This window comes from Psittacula echo (genome assembly GCF_963264785.1).
Source record: "Psittacula echo genome assembly, chromosome: 16".
NCBI classification, from domain to species: Eukaryota; Metazoa; Chordata; class Aves; order Psittaciformes; family Psittacidae; genus Psittacula; species Psittacula echo.
The window spans coordinates 10,197,388-10,220,072 of NC_137752.1; the positions used below are offsets into that span (position 1 = coordinate 10,197,388).

The 22,685-nt window shown below is 46.1% G+C and overlaps 1 protein-coding gene across 3 annotated transcripts in view; it reads right to left on the reverse strand.

The window, feature by feature from the left end:
* The window catches only part of PNPLA7 (patatin like domain 7, lysophospholipase), a 126,072-nt gene that overhangs the window by 35,314 nt on the left and 68,073 nt on the right, over positions 1-22,685 (reverse strand). For all 3 annotated transcript variants that reach the window (XM_080630523.1, XM_080630525.1, XM_080630524.1), the window contains 5 exons: positions 19,330-19,393; positions 18,526-18,694; positions 16,705-16,887; positions 15,986-16,104; positions 498-654 (listed from right to left, as the gene is read on the reverse strand). In XM_080630523.1, the coding sequence (XP_080486649.1) occupies positions 498-654; positions 15,986-16,104; positions 16,705-16,887; positions 18,526-18,694; positions 19,330-19,393 (692 nt within the window). The remainder of the gene's footprint in view (positions 1-497; positions 655-15,985; positions 16,105-16,704; positions 16,888-18,525; positions 18,695-19,329; positions 19,394-22,685) is intronic.

Genomic DNA, 22,685 nt, shown 5'->3' on the forward strand with positions numbered 1-22,685 from the left:
GTTTAACTATGATAATATGTTTCTGTTTCTATTAAATATTTAAAGTTAAATGTTTCTCCTGAACCAGGGTACTGCCACTCTGGAGCAGTGAGGCTACCCTGTGATTGACACACTTTGTATTTAGTTTAGAGAAGGATTACCTCTGTCAATCAGTTCCACTGAAAAATGACAGCATGTGAGAACGAAAGAGAGAAAATTATACAAAAGAGAAACACATTTGTTGGGAGTTGGAAAGGAAACGGATTCCAGCACCTCAAAAGAGAAAATAAAACAACGATAAACACAGAATAACACACTTGAACATCACTCTACGTTTATAGTGTGACTAGTACTTGTCACAGCCGCCAGCTTCCCCAGCCTGCTCCCTCGTGCCAGGCAGGGCTGGTTTGGCTGTGCAGACACCAGAATGTGCCTTGGGTGGCTGCTGCCTGTGAAGGCTTGTGTTTAAGCTTTTGCTCTCCATCTGAGGAGAGAACTGCACCATTTCCAGTGCTTACCATGGCCCACTGCCTGGCTTTGATCCTCATCTGATTGTAGCTGCGCTCTTCGGCGTACAAGGCACTCATGAAGGCACCAATAGATGTTCCTCCGATCATATCCACAGGGATGCCGGCTTCAATCAGTGCTCTGATCACTCCCACTTGGGAGCAGCCCCTGTGCCAAGAAAAGAAAAAGGCATGATCAGACAAACAGCCACTGAAAGAGCATAAAGACATGGATGCCACCTTCTAAGGGAATGTGAGTGTGCACCAGCTGAACTGCCAGAAACATATATGAGGAATGCAGGAATGTTCAAAGAGACCCCCTGAAGATCCTGGGAGTTGCTGAGTAGGAGCCTGACAGCAGAGAGAAAGGCAACGACACGAAAACAGCAGCCAAGAATCAAGCTAGAGGATATGTGAGGGAAAAGTCAACATGGATTTAAGGGAGCAATGACATCAAAACATCTATTGGGGTTCTTCCAAAGCAGCCAGAGATGGCTGGATTTCAAAGACCTTTCCACAAGCTTCTTTCCCAGCAATTCTTCAAAGAAACTCAGCCAGCTGGACCACAGGATGGGTCACTGCATGGATTAATAATGAATTTGAAGATGGAAAACAAAGAGCAAGAGGAGACAAACAGTAATGAGAAGGCCAAAGTTTCATCCACACACAGAGCCAGGAAAGGGGCAGATAAAGAGGCAACAGAGAAGCTGTGGCTGCTCCATCCCCGGCAGTGTTCAAGGCCAGGCTGGACACGGGCTTGAAGCAAGCTGCTCTTGTGGAAGGTGTCCCTGCCCGTGGCAGGGGTTGGAGCTGGATGAGCTTTCATGTTCCTTCCAGCCCAAACCAGTCTGAGATTCTATGGTTTCAGGATGAGACAAATTCCTCCAGGACTGTAAGTGTATTCCTTGATTTCAAGAAGTGCAGAAGAAACTCAGAGCACTGCTGGAGAAAAGTGATAAACAGATGAACCTCAGTGCTGAGGAGACAAGAGAAGAACCGAAGCAGCAAAGCCCCTACAGCAATGAGCTCTTAACTAGCTCTGCTCACCTGAAGAGATTTTGGAAGTACTCTGCACATTCCCTAAGAAATATCAACCTAGTGGTCAGTGGAAATCCAAAAGGCAAATCAAAGAAGGCAGAATAAACCAGAAAACTGAAGAACACACATCCAGGATGGACCAGCACTTCAAAAAGCAGAAGCAAGCTCAGACTCCTCACTAAAAGGAAACAGCACAACTAGAAAATGACAGAGAGAAGAACTGAGCAGAATTTGGAAAGGACTCCACATGAGAAGGAACCGGACTCAAGTCTCTGACCGGGGAAGATCATGACTGATGGAACACGCAGGGCCAGGCAATGATACTTCCATGCAGGAAGTTTAATGTAAAGGAAAGAATTTACACAGACATGGGTATGTAAAGCACAAATTGAGGAAACCACTGTCACCACATGCTGACAAGGTCAAATCACAAATGGATTTGAATGTGGGTTGGCTGAATCAAAGGTACCAGGCTGTCAGTGGCTACTGAACACGAAAACTCGGGCTGCCACCTCAGGTTCAAAAGCTCAGAGGCTGCTAATTGCTGCACATACACGTTTCTGAAAGAACTGCTACAACCTACAACCAGAAATGAGAGTGCAGAGGTGGAACATTTGATCTGATCTTATACTGATCTCCTAATGGTAGAGGGGACCTGTCCTACAGAACCATTACACGAAAAGAGACATCAGCAGTGGAAACTGATTGCCGCCCTATCAGGCCCCTGCTTTCAAATGCTTTGTCCACTTAATACCAAGCATGTCAATTATTTCATTCCTCCTGGATGGATAGTTTGCAATCTAAGCCATAGAACAGCAAAAATCTTCCTTTGCTCATTTTCAGCCTATTTTCCTGTTCCCCCTGTGCTCTATTTCCATCCTCCTTCCCCTTGCTGTTTACATCCTATAAATACTTGCTGACAGCTGCCAAGTGCACCATAGGTGTCATCTGGCCAAGCTATGCTGAACACATTCTTTCCATCTAAATAAATCCCCTCCAGCTGCTGGAATGCTTTGGGACAGGTTCTCAGTTATACTGGTGTAAGTGACTTCAATGACAGATCCGTACTGGTGTAATCCAAGAGCACGAACTGGCTCATTTAGTTTCCTTTCCAAATGTTCCTTCCCCTGCTTTCATAGCATCCCAGACTGGCTTGTGTTGGAAGGGACCTTAAAGCTCATTCACCTTCCACTAGATCAGATTGTTCAAAGCCCCATCCAAGCTGGCCTTACTATTACTTCTTCTCACAAGATGCCCTAAGTTAAAAGAACTGTATTTCTATCCCTGCCAGAGGAGCTCGTTGGGTTTAGGCTTTTAGATCACAGCTATTTCTGCAATCTGCTTTTAGTGCCTGGCACTTACTTCAGCCTTACCCCTGCGTGTAAGTCAGTAGCTGACGCAGCTGTTTAGCTGAGGAGCAGACCTTACACAATCCAATCCGTTTTCTGGAGAAAGCCTACAACATGTCTGAACAAACCCACATGATAAGTACTGTAAAGAATTGCCTGCTCAGAGAGTAATTTTAAACTGGGCAGCTCCAGACTGGATTCTCCCCCTTTAACCTCTTCTGAAGCTCAATTTCTTTATTCATGCATTCAGAAAATACAAAGGGTTTCCTGTGACCACACTGGATTTGTTTTTACTTTGCTGCATGACACCCTTGAGCAAATAACAATTGATTACTGCTATTTCATCACCCCTGTGTCGTGCATCAGCAGAGTCCCTGCCAATACCCAGGTAAAAGTGTTAACAGCCACGTTACCACCAACACAAGCATCAATTTTGAAACACTGACCTGCAAGATGGGACTGAAAGTACTCTTCTTGCTCTTATAAACTGCCAAACTAAATTATGTTTCATTTATACATGAACACAAAGTTGATTCTTTCAGTTCCAGCACCCTAAAGAGGAGGATTCGTGACTGGATGTATTTGTGTAAACTAAATTGCATTTGTGTGAACTATTTCTTCCCTGTGAGGGTGCTGAGGCGCTGGCACAGGGTGCCCAGAGAAGCTGTGGCTGCCCCATCCCTGGCAGTGTTCAAGGCCAGGTTGGACACAGCGGCTTGGAACTGGATGAGCTTTAGGGTCCCTTCCAGCCCAAACCATTCTATGTATCACATGGATGATAAATCTTGAGGAAAAGCAAATGCGCATGAATCCCCCTCCCCATTTCTCCATGTACCATGCAGCCTCCTGAAAGATGTAAATGGGTTTTTGTTCATCCTCCCTATAGCTTTAGGCCATCATTACCCAGCAACGCCTCTGTGTGAAACTTCTCACCAACTCCTCACAGTTGGTTCTCTCTTGGCCGTGCTCCGCAGCTCCCAGCGCACAGGGGCAGGCTGCCAGGGAAGCTGCGTGCCAGCAGCACGGATCCTGTTCAGTCACAACCTGCGGGAGCCCCATGGACAGCCAGGGTGGGCAGCTCTCTTGCTTCAGCTCAAGAGGAAAAGAAACCAAAGCCAGGAGCTGAGTCCCTGTTAACGCTGGGCATCAGTGCAGAGAAACCAGGGATTGTGCACTCCTTGTAGTACCAGACACGGTTTCACAGGGGACTTGTCCTGGTTTAGGGAAACATGTAAAAATACAAGTGTTTGGCAAGAAAAATACAAGGGAAGATCGCTGGTGCTGAGCTGTTTGTACACATCAGTGCAGGGCACTCGTGTGAAGTGGAGGAAATCTCCAGCTACCTGGAGCTAAATGTCACTTTGGAGGAAAGCAGGAGCAGGGGTCTGTGTAGGTATGAGGAAGGAGTATCTTGGCAGGGGGATGAGCATAGCACGGTGCTGGAGCTGTACCTGTGGCTGTTCTTTGTCTTAAAGCTGCCTGATGGTGCAGCTGGATGGAGCATTTCCCCTGCCAGGCCTAACGCCTGTCCCAGAACAGGAACAAGGGCTCCTGGCACCAAGGACAAGTGACAGAGAAGATTACTGTCAAATAACTTGCACCAGAACCCAAAGATCTGCCCAACAAGTGCAGCAGCTATATACTAACAAAACCTCTTTTCCATCATATACCACTCTCTAGGACTGGCCTGATGAATTCGTGGAGAGCAGAAACAGCATCACCCAGGTCAAGGAGGAACTAGAAACAAGAGCCCTGCTCCATTTCCACCCCAAACTTCTGCTCAATGTGCTTCAAAAGCCTCCCAAAGCAGTGCAGTACCTAAATTCCAGAGCACCATTTCTTTTTTACTCCTACATTTATTTGTGACTACCAATGCTCACAAATAACTGACTATGAAGCAGGGAGAGGAGTTATGGGGTTGAGGACGTGCTTCCCTGAAATAACACAGCACAGCAAGCAGGGAGCACAACCTCGCTGGCAGGAGGGACTGCAGGAAAATTCCTGCTCCTGACACAGCCCTTGCTTTCGTCCCCTGGGAAATGCCCCTGGCATGTGGCTGTAACGCATGAAGGCCAGAGCACAACTGATAAAAGAAGCATTCTTCTGCAAGACGTGCATGTGTCAGCTCCACACGTGCCTGCCTGAGCTCAGATTAGACACAGCCCTCAGGAAGAAGCCAGCAAATGCACTGGGACATTTCACATTAAAGTATCAGCAGGACTACGGGCTCTCCTCTGTGCTCAGGTCAGGGTTGAAGAAAACACAATACAAAACCAGAGCCTGTGCACCAGTGTTTTATCCACAAGCCACTTTTAACACATCAATGGGATGTTGCCTGTCAATGTTAGAAAAACATAATCCTGAGAGCACACAGAGGGGACATTTGGTTTTCACATTGGGACTAAGGGAGCAGCAAAGCAGAGCTGCAGCTCGATTGCAGTGCCACCTCCAGAGCCTGCTTCAGCTTGAGAAAGGAAGAGAAAACATAGCTCAGGCCCCTCCAGCACCCACCCCTTCCCCTGACTGACTCAGCAGGATGAAGATCTCTCGGAATGCACTGAAGAGATGCTATTTCATTTGGTTAAAACTAGGATTAAGGTCAGGGCTGCTGCAGAGCTTTGCTGTGTCACTAACCAAAGCCTCCCCAGAGCAGGGGACATGGCTTGCTGCACCACCTTCCTGATGGAGTTAACTGGCAAAGTAGGTAAAAAACAGAGAAATTGCCAAGGGGACTTTGCTAAGCTCCACTGGAGCCTAATAAACCTGCATCAAGGCACTCCTATAACCTTAAATCTCCTGAAGAAGCAAAGCTATACAACTAAAAGCAGCTTTTCCCTCATGTAACAGCTTCGATTCAAAGCATGTTACGAGCAGTCATTAGATCACTCAGCTCATGGGCTCAGTGCAGATGAGTATGTATTTATTGTACCAACTTTAGAGATTCTTCATTCTAAAGGGAGTGAAGGGACCTTAAAGCTCATCCAGCTCCAATCCCTGCCACAGGCAGGGACACCTTCCACTAGAGCAGCTTGCTCCAAGCCCCTGTGTCCAACCTGGCCTTGAACACTGCCAGGGATGGGGCAGCCACAGCTTCTCTGGGCACCCTGTGCCAGCGCCTCGGCACCCTCACAGGGAGGAGCTTCTGCCTAAGATCTAACGATATTATTTAAGATATAAATATATTAATATATAAAGATACAGAATATATATAAAGATAAATGAGGGGCTATATAGAGTGCTGTCTGGAAATGTGAGACAAAGAGAAGTTTCTTCTTTAAATAAGCAGCAGCATTTTTTGGTATGTGTTTTGTTGTTGATCCTGACATTGAGTGACACGGTCACTGGCTTGGAAATCAAGCAAGTCTACAGGTTGCAACTGTATTATCTCCAGTTTGGCACCTTCACTCTTTTGCAGCTGCTTCAATAGATACAAACATTGCTTTGAAGTCTAATTGTACTTGTGCCCTTCCAACAACATTATTTCATAGTTTTCCTGACCATAAATCTTCCCAATATCATAAATTTGCCAGAGTAATTACAGTGATGATCTGTCAGCTCCCAAGGATAACAGAAAACAGACCACTGCAGGGCTGCTCCTACTTACGCACTTACAAGGAAGTTTCCAATCTGGACAACAAAAAGCAGCTTCTATTTATCACAAGCCCAGTGAAACAGGGCTTACCTTCCTACAAGAAATTCCAAACGCCATGTCCTTTTAGCATTGATCTTATCCCTGCTCTATGTACTGACTTCAGAGCAAGCTTTAAAAAGAGAGATTTCTGCCTGACAAAAATTGTCCAGCCCTTCCAAGAGAACTGTCAGGTCTACCCAGTCCAGGGGCACGGAGGGATACCCGAGTAATCCATTGAGGAGAGGAAAACAACAAAGCAAAACCAGAACAGAAGTACATCAGGAAATGCCCCAGGGTTTTTCTTTTCTCATCTGCCTGCCAGCAGCACACTCCAGTAGGTGTGTGCACAAGGAGGAAGGAGGGGAGAGGCTGATGACAAACTGCAAACTCCCCATCTCCCTCTGCCTGGGGATGCCAAACAAAATCCTCTTACTCTGAGCCAAGAAATAACTCAGTTATGTTCAAAGAAAGATAATTTCTTTGGAAAACAAATACAGCCTTCTCCCTCCACCCCTCTGAGACTTAGCTGTGAAATGTCTTAAAAGACTCCTTTTTGAGCACAACATCTGGAAGCTGCAGAAATAAGACCAAAGCAGAGCACTTTAAAGATTTTAGCTGTGATTTCACTTACAACTACTCCAATCTCTTCTTTTAAACAGAAAAACCCATTGCCCAGATGAGGCTGGACAGAGATTCCTAAAAATCACAGCAACACAAGAGCATCTTCTTGAAAGCACGTGGAATTGCAGCAGAGCATTGCAACTGCTGTGTGGAAAGTGTTCCCTCAAGCTTGCAGCTCTGTAACACAGCACACGTTTCTTCAGCTGATAAAGAGAGGTGCAAAACTACTAACAGGAGCTGAAGCACAACTCCACCTCCTCCCTGTTTAATTTCATCTGTATACCAAAGTACTGCTATGAATAAGTGATTTTGGTGGGTTGAAGACTGGAGATCAGGACAGGACAGTCCAAATAAACCACTTGCAATTAATTTTTATAAAGTCATAGCTTGGAAGTTGATGGCTCCCAAGTTCCCGCCGCTTGGAGGATTTAATAGAAGCCATTAATATCTTCAACCTCCATGGCAAATAGGAGCAAATGAGCAATTACAGAGGTGCTACAGATGGGAAAAAGGAAAAATCAGATCACGAAGCGTTACACCGGTGCTAAGCCATCTGAACAGGGCTTTTATGTGCACGGGGTAATCAACTACTACACAACCCACAGAGCAATTGCGTTTGGATCTGGTAACAGCCAACTGCACTTTGAGACAGCATTTTGACTGGATGCATAAACATGTTTGAGATGGTTGAGCTCAAGATGGTCCATCCCCAAAGAAATCAAAGCAAAGCCTCTCAGGGGGAATTACTCTGCAGTCTGTTACCAACCCTCTGCAAACACGAAGTCTGAAGCCTTCAGTACAAGTTCACAGCCACATCTCAGGAGGTTTGCTCAACAAAAGCAAATATTCAGAACTCTTTCACTTTTATGACTTGGGCTTTGTTTGTTCAAACAATACCCTCTCAGGCTGACCTGGGTAAGCCTCAAATTAGGTATCCAAGCACCATCATCTTTTCCAAGGAAGAGCCCAGATTCCTTCTGTTTCACCTTGAGCCTCTACAACACAGCACCAAAAGTAAAACACAAAGTCCAAGCTGCAATTTTATCTCTGAGGATAAAGAGTTCAGGCTCTTCTCTGTTATTTTAGCTCCCGGGTTTTGGAGTGAAATCAAATCTGCTTTTTGAAAGAGATCAGGAATCCAGGAGCCTGAGTGTGTGGCTGACACTGGAATTCGGATTTCAGTCTGGTTGATCTGCACGTGGCAATGGATGCTTTATGAGTGACAAGAGCACAAACACACAGGGCACAGGCTGCATCTCCAAACACCTTCATGGATAATTACAAGCTCCAAAGCCCCCATACATCAACCTGAGCTTAAAAACGGATATAATAAAGAAAAATTACAACTCCACTGTGCGCTGAGCTCTATCTACACACACAAAAATGTATTCCAGGTCATCAGAGAGCTTCCCATCCTCTGAAATGCACCCACCAGCCGGAAGCTGACCACATGTGGAAGGTGAGTACTGTAGGCTGAGTAATGCAAAGGTCATGAGGATTAACCTTGGGGCTGCCAACTTTCTGCCTTCCCAAATGTCAAAAGACAGATTTGGCCTGCTGTACAAATGGATTACTTTGACGAAAGGGATCTGGAGGAAGGATATTTCAAGTATTCAGGGTTTCTTTCCATGACACAAAGCAGATTCAGCCCCTTTATATCATTCAGATACTTCCATCCTGCAGAAATCCTGCTCTCTCAGCCATTCCTGGCTGCTGACAGATGCTGGATGATAAGCTTCATTCTTCAGTTTAGAAAGAAGGGAAGAAGCATTTTTCTGGTTTCTTATTTCAGCTGTTTCCTGGCACCCTTTACAGCACTGTCAGGATGAGGAATGGGATCTTTTTAGCAGTGCATATTCTTCAAGACCTGTCTTGCTATAAAAAAGGAAAGCGGAGTCCTTATGTGGCATCTCAGAATCCTGAGCAAGCCATCAGAACTGAAACACAAGTTTCATGGATACTGCCTGACTGTATCATAAGTAGAGATTAGGAAATGGTGTGAACTGAGTGCAGAAGGACCCAGTCTGTCCTAGACCAGCCCCATACAGCACTGCCAGGCACCAACCTGGAGATTTCCAGTGCCTAAGTAGGTTACAAGAAACCTGGAGAGGGGCTTTGGACAAGGGCCTGTAGGGACAGGCCAAGGAGAATGGCTTTAACCTGCCAGAGGGGAGACTGAGATGAGCTCTTAGGCAGAAGCTCTTCCCTGTGAGGGTGCTGAGGCACTGGCACAGGGTGCCCAGAGAACTGTGGCTGCCCCATCCCTGGCAGTGTTCAAGGCCAGGTTGGACAGGGCTTGGAGCAGTGAGGAACCAAACACCAGCACAGTGAAACCCTGACTGCACATCCCTCACTTTGGGGCTTCACCCTCAACAGGAACTCCTGACACCGAGCACCTCACAGAGGCTGCTGCTGCTCTTCCAGAACTATCCCAGCCAAGGTCAGAATGAAGAGCAGTGGTTTTAGCAAGAATTTTGTCTCATCATTTACTCCAGACCAAGTGTTTTATCAGACCATGTTTTTGAATACTTCAAAGAATCAGAATCTATTTTTACACATTTTTCAAGCTGCCAGCCCCTGCTTACTGTCAATGTTAAGCACTGTGAGACAGAGATAACAAATGAAGGGGATACCTGTTGCCTATTATAAACCACTGAGAGAAACCTTAAACACTGCTAGCAATAACCTATTTGCAAAAGGTAGTGTGTCCTGAAGCTCCCTGCACCATTTGAGAACTATTTCAAAGCGTGCTCCTGTTGACAAATAAGGACACCCCCGTACGGCAGAAGGTGGTGGCAAACTACATTTTTTGTGATAGCTCTTTTGAGAGAGGACTTGAAAGCAAAGACTGAGAAAGGAACTAAAGGGTGGATACGAAGATGACAAGCAGGAGTGACAGTGGAATGAAAAGGGTGTGAAGAAACTGGGTAATCTTGGAGCTTGCATGTGTCAGAAAGGAAAAATCAAAGCTTACAGTCTAACAGAGAGACAGCCAGGTGGAAAAAGGGTAAATAGATGATATATGATTGAGACAGGAATGGAAGCATTAGAGAAGGCGTTCTTAAGTAAGCTTTGCTGTGATTCTCCAGCACAAGAAACCGGTAACACCAGCACATTTGGGCTCCACAGATCCCTATCTCTTGTACCTTGGGGTGTCCCTCATGAGCCTATAGAGTTCTGAACCCAGCAAAGGAGCAGAAAAACATTTACTGTCGTCCAGCTTATACGAGGAACATGAGGAGTCCAGGAAATTCCTATGGGATTTTTTTTTTTTATCCCCTCTGTAATCTCCATATGGAGTATGTTTAGGATCCCTTAGGGAAAACAACTGCTCTCTGTTTGTCACAGCAGTATTTTCAGTGCACATCTCTGGAGGCAGCTTTTGAATTCAAGCAGCAAATTCCTTCCCTCTCGCCCCCCCATTCCTTTACCAGCACATTGTGTCTGGGTGCTTGAGGTCAAGTGTAATAGTTTAAAAAAGCAACTCCCTCAAGCTTCCAGTTACCTCCCTGTATCTGAGGTGCAGCAATGGACCTTACGAGCCCACCATCTCCATCTCAACTACCGCAGCTCTGCAGTCGTAGCTTTAAGACACTGTCCATGCACACGCTTCTCCCACTGACAGAAGTAAAAAGCCTCATACCATTAGTTACCTGGTTTACTTGGGGAATAAGAATTAATCTTCCTTAACCGCTGGAACTGAGTCTGAAGCACCTGCACCATAAAACTTCACACAGTCTCCCCAGGAGATGCTGTTATTACCTGAGACTGAACATCAGGGCTTCATAACCATGAAGCTGCTATCACCTGCACCACAGGACAAGAAGCTACAGCATGGAAAGTGTTAGTTCTCCGCATCATGTGAGCAACCTGTCCATCCCAAGGAGGGCATTTCGTCATTTCCAACTCAAATTTCAGCTTTTTAGTCCTTGGATGTTTCATCACACACTGAAAGCTGGGCTATGAGACCCCAGCTCCACCACTGCACCACCAGCCAGCCCACTCCACCCCATGGTGTGCAAACCTCAGTCCTCACCTAGGAGCCTTTCCTTGTATTACCCCCTATGAGACTCTCTAAGCTTAGACATTTTCTGTACAGTCTTCCCTGTTTTCAAGGAAGAGATGCTTCTTTCTGCTTTTGTGGACCATGACAGTCCAGAAGGGATCTCAGTCACCAGGTAACTTGCACAGCTACAGCTCCCAGTGCCCTTCTCCATGGCAGCACCGCTGGAAATGACCTTTCTGCATTGCCTTTTGACCGTGGTCTTTGGCAGAACAAACAACAGCCCAAAAATAGAGGTGGTTTTATTTCTAAGATCCCTTCCTTGCAGCACATTGCCCCAGTAAGTCCAACTGTTGTGTTACCGTGTTATGCTGCCGAGTATTTGCATGTTCACTAATTTTGGCAGCTTGTCAACTTTTCCTTAACCAATTGAAGCCAGGCAAAGAACACAGTGACCTCATGGCTCTTCTCAGAGAAAAACCTGATAGAATTTACAGGAGATGAAAGCAGAATATCAGTTGCCTGCAGTGATCCTCCTGCCACACACCACAGACCTGCATCATGCAGTGAACAAGTGCAAGTTTCTCAGAGTTAAGATGGGAAAACCCAATTAAGTAGGAAGCATTGAACAACTAAGAAGCAGGGTAACTACAAAACACCTTCTGTTCTCAATTATCATGGAGAAAGGACACTAAGAAACAGCCTGCCCTCATATGGGACGAGACCACAAGGCTTTTGTTTGTTTTAAGGCTCCCCTCGAAGTCAGAATAACAAAACAGACAGAAAAACAACCCCCCAAACCATACTAGTATCTTTACTAATCATTCCTGACTCCTCACATAAGCTTACTGCAAATTCAGCCTCTGCACTTGTGCCAACTCTGATATCACTTAATTGCTGGGAGCGTAATTCAAGTGCTGTGCTAGGGGCCACAGAACCTCAGCAACATGTCCCTTCATCTGCTGAAGGGGGACAGCAACCTGCAAAGACACCACAGTAGGAACAGAATCTCTTGCAGCAGGGCACTTACCTGCTTTCAAGTGTTTTACAAGGATAGGCCAGACCATCAATACCCAAATTCAATTCCTTTTCAAACAAGACGGAGGGGGGGAAGCAATACAGGGTCTGTTCCTATGCAAGAGCTCCTTAGAGTTAGCCAAACACGCTAAAAGCATGGATCAACATCCAGAAAAGGGATAGGATCTTCTTAAGTTCTCAAAATGACCATTTCAAGCTTTTCCTTCCGTTATGCTGGAAGCTTTTCATTAATTCTTTTCTACCACAATTGCTCAGAAGCACCAGAGGGCACAGGGAAACCTCTCAATAGGCTGCCACCAAATCAAAGCTCCTTGTACCTGCCCTGGGAGATGCACATGTGTATGCACCACATCCCAAGGTGGGTGTGGGCATCCCCCACCTTATCAGGGAAGGCTTCAATGCTCTGCAGGGGATGGGAGAAGGAGAAGGCACAGAGTGCTGCAGAGCCCCCTTCTGCCACCCATCACCAAGCCTGGATGGGGCAGGATATGCAGAAAGCTTAAGTACCGGCTGGTCACAGTCTATGGCACCACGCATATTCATTCCCAGCATGAACATCCAGCTGATTACAATGTCTTACCTTAGGCAGTACATCCCAAAAGGCAAGTAACCTCTTTTAACAATAGCACTTTCCTTCTCAATAAGCTTTTCTTAGGCAACCATGTATCTGGATCTTGTGCATTACTGCAAATACAGCTTCTTATCAAAATAACCAACTGGAACGGGCCTAATGCTTTGTGCTTTCCCATTTTGCCTATGTGGAATAAGGCATGGTGAACCAAATTCACTCAGAATCACAGAATCCCCACCTGGTTTGTGTTGGAAGGGACCTTAAAGCTCACCCAGCTCCAACCCCTGCCACGGGCAGGGACACCTTCCACTAGAGCAGCTTGCTCCAAGCCCCTGTGTCCAATCTGGCCTTGAACACTGCCAGGGATGGGGCAGCCACAGCTTCTCTGGGCACCCTGGCCCAGCGCCTCAGCACCCTCACAGGGAAGAGCTTCTGCCTAAGAGCTCATCTCAGTCTCCCCTCTGGCAGGTTAAAGCCATTCCCCTTGGCCTGTCCCTACAGGCCCTTGTCCAAAGCCCCTCTCCAGGTTCCCTGGAGCCCCTTTAGGCACTGGAGCTGCTCTAAGGTTTCCCCTTCAGGAGCCTTCTCTTCTCCAGGCTGAACCAGCCCAGCCCTCTCAGCTCTCACAAGCCCAGCTCTCTCACTTCTACAATAACAATGTTATAATCAACAACAAAGCTTGTCATCACAGTTCTGCTTAAATCAGTCTTCTGAAACAGCACAAGCCAACTCTTTCCCCAAGCCCCAGGGATTCCCACATCCTTCTGCATTAATTATTTACTCCCCATAAATTTTAGTTGTCAAACAGCTTTGCAGTACAAAACCAAAGAAAGGGAGGGCTGTACGTGGGATGGCTAAAGGTCATGAGAATGATTTATGGGAGGGCTTATGCCTTTGTTGCAGGGTTTGATGTGTCATTATTCTTGCAACTACTTTTCAAATGTATTGTTTTCCTAAAGGCAAATCCCATTTCCATCTCTCTAACTCCACCATGTTTCTAACTGAAATTAAGTTAGCACTTAACTATAGCAGAATAGTGTAATTTTAGAACAGTATCACTTCGATTTGTGTTATTTTTATACTCACAAGAGAAAGAAAACCTTTAGTTCCAAGGAGCCTTTTGTCATGACAAACCACAAAGATAATTACTAGGAAGCTGCTTGGGTAAAACCTCCCAACTGACTGCCACTGGGAAGCCAGACAAACACCAAAATAACAGCTCAAGAACGGGGATTACTGGAGCCAGAAAACATAAGACCTGGAACAGAAATAACCACCAGCACCCTGTAACTATCAGTGCTCTTGTTTCAGTGACCAGTATGATCCAATGAACAAGGTGGGAGGTTACTCCACATACACATTACCCAAAGGCTATGCTAACTATCAAGAGTCTGTGCAGGGACCCACCAAGATATTTGTAGCTAGGATGGGCTTTAATCAGAAGATGATTTGAAGTACCTACTGCATAATCTCTTCAAGTTCCTTTGCCAGTAGAATGGGGACCTAAGAACTTATTCTGACCTGCCAAAGGCAGATACTTAGAGAGCTCAGTGTAACTCTGTCCTTTCCCCAGGGTCTTAATTATATTCTCACTTGGAAAACCAGCTTTTAAGAGATCTTTCATCTAACCACAATCTAGACGGCAATTCAATCACAGAAATAGCATTCTGTACTTCTCCACTGGAAACACAATGCTCAAACCATCTATGTCAGCCTGAATTCTCAGAAAAAGCCTTTTAGTCCATAACATAAATAGGGTTTCAGAGAAAGAAGAAATTCTCTGTTCTGCCATTTAATCCTCCTGAAGTTCTCCATGTGACGCAGATGCAGAAATGAGCAAGCTCATTGCTAATGGCACACGGTCATGTTGCAGAATGGAGCATCCAGAAATCCTCAAGCCAACACAGCAGCAGTGCAGTGGTTCAGCTTTGTGGAGGAGGATGACACAGGACCAACACACAGGCTCAATAAGCCTGCTCTTTCTTACCTCTGCTCTTGAAAATAAGCAGGTGGTAGCTTGCAAGTTAAGTAACAGAACAGAAAATAAATAGTTTGGCAAAAAACTACAGCAGTGTTTACAGAGGAAGAAAGGAAGGGAATGGGCAAAATGTGCTGCCAGAAATATAGAAGTGCCCATATTTTAGCATGACACAGGCTTCAGTAGAGACAGGGGTATCAGATAGCTTGGAACAAAAAAAGCAACCCATGAATGCTTTGCACCAGAAGCCTCCTGAGATGTCCAGATTAAGCAGAAGCTCCCCTCCTCTCCTTCCCTTTGTGTCTCCACAGGACAGCATTTATCTCAGAAGTGAAATACTGAAATCACCTCAGGTGAGGAAACTGAAAGCAGGATAAAGGCATCTTTATAGACACTCAAAGCAACAGCCTCAGCACTGGCTGTCTCGGCACCAAGTGACTAATCAGGACAAGCTGTCACAAAGGAGCTCAAACCTTCAATGTAGAGAATGCTCCCCTCAAAGCACGCACTGGCCCAAAGACAAAATTGTGATATTTCCATGGAGTTAAATAGACAGAGCATGTGCAAATCATATTGCTTTAGTTTTGAGAGCAGTATTTCAAAGCACTGTTTAAAGAAGGGCTTCAAGAACCCGGTGTTGAAGACAGGGTGCTCTTGAGACAAAGGGCTACTACATTTTGTCTCAATATGAAACTCTCAGGGGAAAAAAAGTCAGTAAGAATTCATTTCCAAAGCTCACCAGGAATCCAGATGGAATTCTGACACTGTTCAGCAAACACCCTGCCCTCGTGTCTGCAAAAATACAGCCTCTCTGTAAAGTAAGGCTGTCAGAAATGTAGAGATACCCAGAGGTAGGGGTGATTATAGAGAAGAAAACATTCTCCCATTACAGGATGTAACTCCTCTTGCTGCTCAAACTTTGAAGAGCTCTGAGGACCTTTGAAATATCATGAGCCACTTTCTAATATAAGGGGGGAAAAAAATCCATAGTGTAGGCTAACAAAGGAGAGAAGTGTCAGATTTAGTGCCCTGGTCACCTCCTGGTATTAAGCCCAACTTACAAAAGGTCTCAAGAGGTCACACTCATGCTCCTTCTGCAGAAATCCAAGCACAAACCACACAGCAGGTTAAGTTTGTGTAACAAAAGCAACTCTTCAGTGTCTCCCCAGATGCTGCTTACACAACAGTGATGACTTTACAGGAAGCCTGTTATCCTGAGGAATCTTGTCATAGCCCGGTGAAAGATGCTGGTGCTGGGATAAGCTACCTACCTTGCTCCTCCACCACCAAGCACCAGTGCAATGGCATTCCCAGTCAGAACACGAGCCAGGCGGGAAAAGTCGGAGTGACGGTCAGGAGGTTTCTGGCATATGCGTTCGTACATCTCTATCTGCAGGAGAGAGGCAGACGATGGTCACTGCAAAGGCAGAGCAGAGCCTGCACTACCAGTCAACAACATGCTGTTAAGAAGTGGAGAGCTGTTCTTCAAATGAAAGAGGGCTCACAAACTACCCAGACAGTTCTAGTGACCACATGCACCTCTCATACTTTCACAGTAGCTGGGAGGATTTCACGATAGTACAGTATTTTCCTTGGAGCTGTTTCTCTTTCTTGACAAGGATTTGAAGCTACTGGGAAGCATCCCAAGTCTGCCTCTGCTTTACCTTTAGCATGGCTTTTGTAAGCATGGGGATTCGACTGATGAAAAGGACTCTATCACATGTGCATACCTATCCATATGATCTTGAGGTAGTATTTAGTGTCTTCAGCCTGTCAAAAAGGCAAGTGTTCAACCCAAAAGAAGACATAAGTCCCTTATCCCTGCTTCCATAATAAATCGAGTCCAAATAGATTAAAAGAGAACACTCTCTGTGTAACAGTCAGTTGCACTTCAGAATATGACCCAGTGACGTTATCTCAGGTTAAGTTTGATGCACAGAGTACATGTACTACAGCTGAAGGACCAGCCTCTGAAGCAGGAATCTCTTACCAGCTTGGTCAGGCTTCTTCTGGAAAAGACTCTACGTGGACAATGGAGATGAAGATGACCAGAACACCAGCTCCGCATGTTGAGCCATTCCACAGTTCGGGAAGGGAGAGGCCCATCCTCTTTATGAAGCAGGATCAGTTGCTTCTGGGCTCGGACTGCAGTGTTCTCCAGCATCCTTTCCAGCTACAGCAGGTTATAACATGAGAGAAATGGGAGTATCAGGTATTTGCTGATCCAGCATCAGTTTAACAGAACACCCCATTGTGAAATACATATACATCTATATACACACATACGCACATATATACATCTGACCACTATTCCTATCTGAATATGCAGGCAACTGTGCACACAAAGAACCCTCAAACAAGGTTGATTTAGACAAATGCACTGCTAGCCGTGGGCTTACGTGGCACACAGAAGTCTGAAATCCTACCAGGATTCAAACCTGAATGCTTAAGAGGGAATGCTTTTTACCTGAAACAGACCATTAAATGCACAGCACAGATACACGCTGTCCATACAAAATGAGACTGCTTCCCAAGTCACACCTAAGCCTCCAAATGTTCAGCGTGTTTTGTTCTCTCACTTATAATCAGATCCCTTTTCCTCTTGCATTCCTTATTTTTGTTGGTTTAGACAACTGATGGCAACTTGCTTGTTTTGTGCTTCCTGCCTCCCACGAGCAGTCAGGAACCAACACAGAGCGATACACAAGAACGCCGCTGGTGGTACTAGTCCCAGGCTCTTTGGAGGTCAGACTCAGCACTTTACAAACCTAAAACACCCACTTGTGACCTCCTTTTTATATGTGCTGCAGAATTTATGTGCTGCTCAAACAGCTTTGGTAATAAAATATCCAAAACAGATAGTAAGGGAGGAAAAAATACAGCTTACAACCTGTAACAAAATATATTCAATTACTGACACAATACAATTCCTTCATGCTTTTCCTAGGCACACACCATCAATTCCACCCTGGCAGAAAATCATTTCTCTCTCTGTGTGGATATCCTGCAAAGAACTTCTGGACAAAACCGCAAAGCTTCAAAGCAATTTGACTTTTGATTTACCAGTGGCCAAAATGACTCCTCCAAGGAAGCGAGCTTAGCTGGAAGTACTTGTACATCAACCTTGCCATTTCAGTTCAATTCTTCTTCTATTTATAATACACATTTCTCAGGAACATTTTATTATTTACGTTTCACTGGGTATTAAACCCAGCAAAACTCATGAGTGTGAAACAAGCTTCTTTGAGACCCCCCCGCAGTCCTGATCCAGCTCTGGGGCAACAATACAAGAGGCATGCGGAGCTGCTGGAGTAAGGCCAGAGAAAGCCACGGAGATGCTGCGAGGGCTGGAGCAGCTCTGCTCTGGAGCCAGGCTGAGAGAGCTGGGCTGGTTCAGCCTGGAGAAGAGAAGGCTCCTGAAGGGGAGACCTGAGAGCAGCTCCAGTGCCTAAAGGGGCTCCAGGAAACCTGGAGAGGGGCTTGGGACAAGGGCCTGTAGGGACAGGCCAAGGGGAATGGCTTGAACCTGCCAGAGGGGAGACTGAGATGAGCTCTTAGGCAGAAGCTCTTCCCTGTGAGGGTGCTGAGGCGCTGGCACAGGGTGCCCAGAGAAGCTGTGGCTGCCCCATCCCTGGCAGTGTTCAAGGCGAGGTTGGACACAGGGGCTTGGAGCAAGCTGCTCTAGTGGAAGGTGCCCCTGCCCATGGCAGGGGTTGGAACTGGATGAGCTTTAAGGTCCCTTCCAACACAAACCAGTCTGGAATTCTATGATGATGGACACTGCAATTATGGGAAGGAGCTGGTTTCACACCTCTCCAACAGTTGGTTCCTGGTCTCCCAGCCCCACAATCAGGATGCAGTCAGCCTGCCGGATGCAGCGCTGGGTCCAGGGCGTGAGGGTGCTGTCTGCCTGGTAGAGCACAATGCGGTGGATGTCCTCCTGTTGTCCCAGCCAGCTGGTTAGTCTGTATTCATGGATACTGGGGACAGAAGAGAGCAAAAACAAAAGGCAAATTTCAGATAGTTTTACATCACAGCTCCTAACAGACTAGGGAGAACTCTTACATGTCAAGCACAAACTCTTAAGGGCATCAGAGAACTGCATCTTTTGCTCATCCAGTCTAAGAACCTTATCTGCTCACATTTCCAGGTTCCTCCTTTCTGTATTTCTCCATTATTTATACAGTACATATATATACGTAGACAGAGGCAAGAGACTGCAGTGATGCCTAACTTCAACAAGACTTAAATGGATCCTCTAAGACTCCCCCCTGGAGCAAACTAACTTTTCCCATCTCACAAGTGAGAAAGTAGTTATGGAAAAAGAACACCTGCATTTGAACCAAATCCTCCTGAAACACTGTTGTCTCAAACCCCCTTGATGAGAAAGCATAACCTAGGTTGTAACACAGGATTTTATTCCCAAGCACTGTCTATACTCCCCATCCCTGGCAGTGTTCAAGGCCAGGCTGGACAAGGCTTGGACAAACCTGCTCTAGTGGAAGGTGTTCCTGCCAATGGCAGTGGGTTAGAACTGAGTGAGTTTTAAGGTCCTTTCTAACCCAACCCATTCTTACTCTATGATTTGTTCACAGGTATCAGTGAGGGCCAGTACCTGTCCAGTGCAGCAGCACCAAGTCGCTGTTTGATGTTATCACTGGTGAGCAGCAAAGCAGGACCTGGAAGAACAAGAAATTTCACGTATGCACTCCTGCCCTTGAGCTCCTGACAAACCATACTGAGGAAAGGCAGCTCTAGCAAACGCAGTTCTGTGAGCTTGCCTGGAGGATCATGATGGATTGGTGCAATGAGCAGAGAAGAAAGAGCCAGCACGAAGCCTTCATAAAACCTTGCACATTTATCTATAGTAACATCTTCCCATTCTCCATATTCCCAGAGCTCTGTTACTGCATTACTCATAACCTACAAGCTCTCTTCTATCACATCCATGGTGTCACGTAGGATGAGGGTTTCTACTGCAGCTGCATTTGCACCAGCACAACATTCAGAACATCACCAACCTTCTGCAGCCCCAGAAAGCCCAGGAATCTGGATTCAAACAGAAAAGCTATTTCATTGACATGCTGAAATACATCATTTGTTCATCCTGCACTGAAACAGCCCCCCAGGTAAATCCTAAAGCTGTCTAGATTAGTGCTACCTAATCAGTAGGGCAACAGCAGCCTGTGCCACCATGAACCCTAAAGACAGAGACTCCCAAACCTGTGGGGCCCAACCTGTTTCACACGACTTCCACTCCAGAGACAGGCACAGGGACATGCCTGGCAACCATGTTACAGCCAGAATGGATTTTGTGGCACATCAAGTTTCCTGCCGGCACTTTACTTGATTTTTCCTTATCAGCAATCCTGTTTCAGCAGCAGCACCATGTGCCATACGTGGTGGAGGCTGCAGAATAACTGCAGCTGAATTCAAAAGCAAAGGAAAGAAAACTGAAAAGATTAACCTTGCATCTAAAGAAAACATTATCTGTCTCATACTGAGAGAGAAATTCACATTCACAAAGCAGGAAGGAGCAGTTGCTTTGTATTCATGGTTTCATTGTGCAATCCTTCAGTTTTTCATTAAAAAAGAACCGAGATTTATGTTCCAAATAACGAAACACTTCATTACGTGAGGTCTCTCAAGGCACTAATGAAACAGCAAGTTCAATGTGTTCGGTAAAAATCAAGGAACCATGAAGGAACAACATGGTGAGGTTGCAATTTCACGCTTCTCTGTTCCGTAAGGAAAAGCTGCAAGTCCAGCACCTGGAGCTGAGCACCATGACCTCCAGGCCAGCTCACGATGCTCAAACCCTCCTGCAAAGACTTCACTCTGCTTTAACACAGTTCAGGGTTAGACTTGAAAACACTCAGAAGTATGATTTATCGTCTTGTACTTTCCAACATCCAAATAACATTTGTTCTTTGTGACACTGATGAGGAAGGAAGAGCAAACAAATAGGGACAAAAATATCCATAAGTGAAGACCAAGGGATACCAAGTAAAACCTGGTAAGAAAGCACAGAAAGGAGGATGACCCGAGAGGAGAACTGAACTTCCTCATCCTCCAGTAAAGTTTCTGGGAGTTGGTTCCTATGAAAGCACCAAGTTCCAAGTAGACAGAATTAGTTCATACACCCTTCAAGAGCAGAGCTGGTTTAACCTGTCCTTCACTCCTGCATCTGTGCTGCTCCTCCCTGGTGCTCACTGAACCATCCTTCTGCAGGGAGCCTCTTCAAGGCCAGGCTGGACGGGGCTCGGAACAAGCTGCTCTAGTGGAAGGTGTCCCAGCCCGTGGCAGGAGGTTGGAACTGGATGAGCTTTAAGGTTTGTTCAACACAAACCAGGCTGTGATTCTGAGACCCAACTCCTGTGGGGCTTTTACCACCTCTTTTTTAACATGGGTAGATTCTTTGACCAAATTCACCATTCAGCCTCGCAACAGTTGGTCTAGCACAACTTTGGATAACATAACAGGATTGAAAGAGGTCTCCCAGAAGAAATACTGATGACGTTGCACATGATGAAGACAGCAAGAGAGAAAGGGCAGGTCAATTCTGAAAAAGCGTTCAACAGGAGTTACCATTTGTGTTCTTTAATGTGCTAAAGTTCTTAGCAAAACAGAAGACATGTATTAACAACATTTTCTTCCATTATAAGTGCCTTACTAAGCCTTGGAACAGTGGTGGAAGTTCAGCAGCAAAGATGAACAGCAGGAATGCAAAATGAACCAAGGAATGCAATAAAAACATCAAGAGAGACAAACACCGAGGAAGGAGCAGAATGCTGTACCTCCGTGGTTGCCTGCTACTGCCCTGCACCCGGTCACCAAGATCCAAGAACATCAGGAGGAGGTGGGAGGGCATCATGCTGCTCTGACACACAGGGCCGTGCCCTACAGGGGAACCATCAACCCAGACACCCTGCCAGCCAGAACCTTCCGTGCAGGTGACAGGCAGGCTTGTAGAGAGAAGGTGCCTCTCTGTGACAGTCAAGGTGATGGCTATGCCACCCACAGATGACCTGAATGGGGACAATACATCCCCGTCAAGCATGAAAAGAGCCTAGGAGGAGCATATCATAGAATCCCAGCCTGGTTTGGGTTGGAAGGGACCTTAAAGCTCCTCCAGCTCCAATCCTTCCCATGGGCAGGGACCCCTTCCACTACAGCAGCTTGCTCCAAGCCCCTGTGTCCATCCTGGCCTTGAACACTGCCAGGGATGGGGCAGCCACAGCTTCTCTGGGCACCCTGGGCCAGCGCCTCAGCACCCTCATAGGGAAGAGCTTCTGCCTAAGAGCCCATCTCAATCTCCCCTCTGGCAGGTTAAAGCCATTCCCCTTGGCCTGTCCCTACAGGCCCTTGTCCCAAGCCCCTCTCCAGGTTTCCTGGAGCCCCTTTAGGCACTGGAGTTGCTCTAAGGTCTAAGCCTGCAAGGCATCCCCCTGCACACTGATACATGGGACAGAGGTGCCCAGACCCTTGTTCATCCCCAGCAGAGACCACATAGATGCTTCCAACTGAACCCACTCTGGTTTGTTTCAGAAATAACAACCATCTGCTCTCCACTCCCAATTTCTAGCAAGCTCCCAATTAACAAACCATTAAATAACCCTCCATTAATGTAATCAAGAACAACAACATATGTGTTCTCATAGACCAGAATGACCAAAAGTGTTATTTAAACTAAACTGGAGAGAGCAACAAAGTAATAAAAAGCTCTCCTTCTCAAGTACATCCTCCTCAAACAGCCACACCAGCAGGCAGGAGCACCCAAAAGAATGTTAGTTAGTTACTGCCTCCTAAACTTGCATTATCATAGTTACAGATCATCATCTAGTGTTTTTCTTCCCACTCCTGCCGTGAGCCCCACAAGCCATTTACAGCTCCTATGGGAGCCATGAAAACACGTACAGGACAGGCTAGACTGGATGGTGCTTGGAGCAAGCTGCTCTAGAGGAAGGTGTC